Source organism: Trachymyrmex septentrionalis, unplaced genomic scaffold, assembly GCF_001594115.1.
Source record: "Trachymyrmex septentrionalis isolate Tsep2-gDNA-1 unplaced genomic scaffold, Tsep1.0 scaffold128, whole genome shotgun sequence".
NCBI classification, from domain to species: Eukaryota; Metazoa; Arthropoda; class Insecta; order Hymenoptera; family Formicidae; genus Trachymyrmex; species Trachymyrmex septentrionalis.
Window position 1 is genome coordinate 980,374 of NW_017304417.1, and position 2,630 is coordinate 983,003.

At 35.4% G+C, this 2,630-nt stretch overlaps 1 protein-coding gene across 1 annotated transcript in view; it reads left to right on the forward strand.

Annotated features, from left to right (window-relative positions):
- LOC108756567 (lysine-specific demethylase lid) overlaps nt 1-2,630 on the forward strand; it is a 15,835-nt gene that overhangs the window by 4,788 nt on the left and 8,417 nt on the right. The window contains exons 2-6 of the mRNA XM_018500462.1: nt 570-786; nt 857-1,017; nt 1,190-1,558; nt 1,668-1,946; nt 2,036-2,528. Coding sequence (XP_018355964.1) covers nt 570-786; nt 857-1,017; nt 1,190-1,558; nt 1,668-1,946; nt 2,036-2,528 — 1,519 coding nt within the window. The remainder of the gene's footprint in view (nt 1-569; nt 787-856; nt 1,018-1,189; nt 1,559-1,667; nt 1,947-2,035; nt 2,529-2,630) is intronic.

Consider the following 2,630-nt stretch of genomic DNA (forward strand, 5'->3'; position numbering starts at 1 on the left):
TGTGTGTGTGTGTGTGTGTGTGTGTGTGTGTGTGTGGATGTGTGTATTTAATTAGAGATTTCCTGCGAATCATTTTATATCATAATATAATATTACATTCATACTGGTAAAATACGTGGCTAGAGTTTATCAGATTCCAATGAAAGATAAAATCTACACACTGACATTTTCATTCCAAATTTAATCTGAAAGTGTATACTGTATGTATCTAAGGAGGCAAAGTTTGTTGAAAACTTAATTATCTTCTTATCGTCGCTATCGAACGTTAGTTATATTACAGCAAAGGGCCACGTATACTAGCTGCGCCTTTAGTTACGACCCGAAGTAGTACCGGATCTTCAACTCCTTGAATAAGTAATATCCATTGTCGATGTGAAGAACGTATATAACCATCCATCGACTGAAATCGAGAATACTTTTCAGAACTTGAACTTTATATATAGAAATGTAAGAGAAAGGAACGAGAAAAGGACAAAACCGAGAATTTTTTTCCTTTATCCTCGTCAATATAAAATTGTTAAACCAAATTTCTTTGAGATATCTATAAAATATTATATGGCTTGTTACAGAACTGGCAGCCACCATTTGCCGTGGACGTAGACAAGTTCAAATTTGTTCCGAGAATACAAAGGTTAAATGAATTAGAAGCCAAAACCAGGATAAAGCTTAATTTTTTAGATCAAATTGCAAAGTTTTGGGAGCTTCAAGGTTCCTCCTTGAAAATTCCGCTTGTGGAACGTAAGGCTCTGGACTTGTATTCCTTACACAAAATAGTCACAGACGAAGGTAAGTTTTATTTATACATATTTTATTTTTTCCGCACTTTATACATTTCATTTCTACGTGTTATTTATAGGCGGTATCGAAACTGTGACTAAGGAAAGAAGATGGGCAAAAATTGCCAATAAACTGGGTTATCCATCTGGACGAAGTGTAGGCAGCATATTGAAGAATCACTATGAGAGAATTTTATATCCCTTTGACGTTTTTAAGCAAGGAAAGATATTGTCAGATATTGTAGGTCAAGTTTTGGTCTGCAAGAAATTATTCATTACGCTAATTTTGAAATTCTAAAATTAATTATTTGTAATTTGTTTGACCTAGTATATATATATATATATATATATATATATATATAAATTATGCAATTATTGTTTGTAGTTAACTATAGACTACCCTTTTGTTATAGAAAATTGAACCGGACTCGGACGTTAATGAGAAGAAAGATCGTGATTATAAGCCACATGGCATAATATCTCGGCAGCAAATTAAACCACCGAATGAAAAATTCTCGCGACGGTCTAAGCGATTTTCCGGGCAAGAAGAGAAGCAAGATGTATCGATTAAACAGGAAGATTGCAAGGAGGAATGCGATTCGGACAATGAGTGCAAGGACAAGATTAAGAGCAGATATTTCAGTTGCGATTTGGATAAAAGCAAAGAACTTAAAAAGTTACAATTTTACGGACCAGGCCCGAAAATGGCCGGTTTTAATACCAAAGAGGGAAAAAAATCTAATAAAACGCGTGGCTTGAAACTCGTTTACGACTTTGATCCTGTAAGTGTACAATTAGGGTCCTCTCCTTTACTCCTATACTACAATATTTTACAATGAAAAAAAACATAATTAAATAACTAATTTCATCTTTCCTTTTATTCTCATTTAGTTGGCAAAATATATTTGTCACAATTGCGGGAGAGGCGACAATGAAGAAAATATGTTATTATGTGACGGATGTGATGACAGCTATCATACGTTTTGCCTTATGCCACCATTGACGGAAATACCAAAGGGAGACTGGCGATGTCCCAAGTGCGTTGCCGAAGAGGTCTCGAAGCCAATGGAAGCATTTGGTTTCGAACAAGCGCAGAGAGAATACACGCTACAGCAGTTCGGAGAAATGGCCGATCAATTCAAGAGCGACTACTTTAATATGCCTGTGCATGTAAGTTATTGCTGGCCGTTATGAGAGAAACATATATATGTATATATTTTTTTATCTTCACTATACATTTAATAATTTTTTTTTTGTAGATGGTTCCAACATCACTAGTGGAAAAGGAGTTTTGGCGAATAGTCTCGTCCATTGATGAAGACGTGACTGTAGAATATGGTGCCGATTTGCATACGATGGATCATGGATCCGGATTTCCAACCAAAACCAGCGTTAATTTATTCACTTGTGATCAAGAGTATGCTGAATCTTCGTGGAATTTGAATAATTTGCCAGTTCTACATGGAAGCGTACTGGGTCACATCAATGCTGACATTAGTGGCATGAAAGTTCCTTGGATGTATGTCGGCATGTGCTTCGCAACATTCTGTTGGCACAATGAAGATCATTGGAGCTATTCTATTAATTATCTACATTGGGGCGAACCAAAGACATGGTATGGAGTACCGGGTTCTCAGGCAGAACGCTTCGAACAATCCATGAAGTCCGCCGCTCCGGAGCTGTTTCATAGCCAGCCCGATCTGTTGCATCAACTTGTTACTATCATGAATCCAAACATATTGACAAGTGAAGGTATAAGATTTCTACATGTAATTAAAATTGTAATAAAATAAAATAAGAATGTGTTGTTTTTTTTTTTTTTTTTTTTTTTTTTTTTTTTTTTTTTTACTAAAA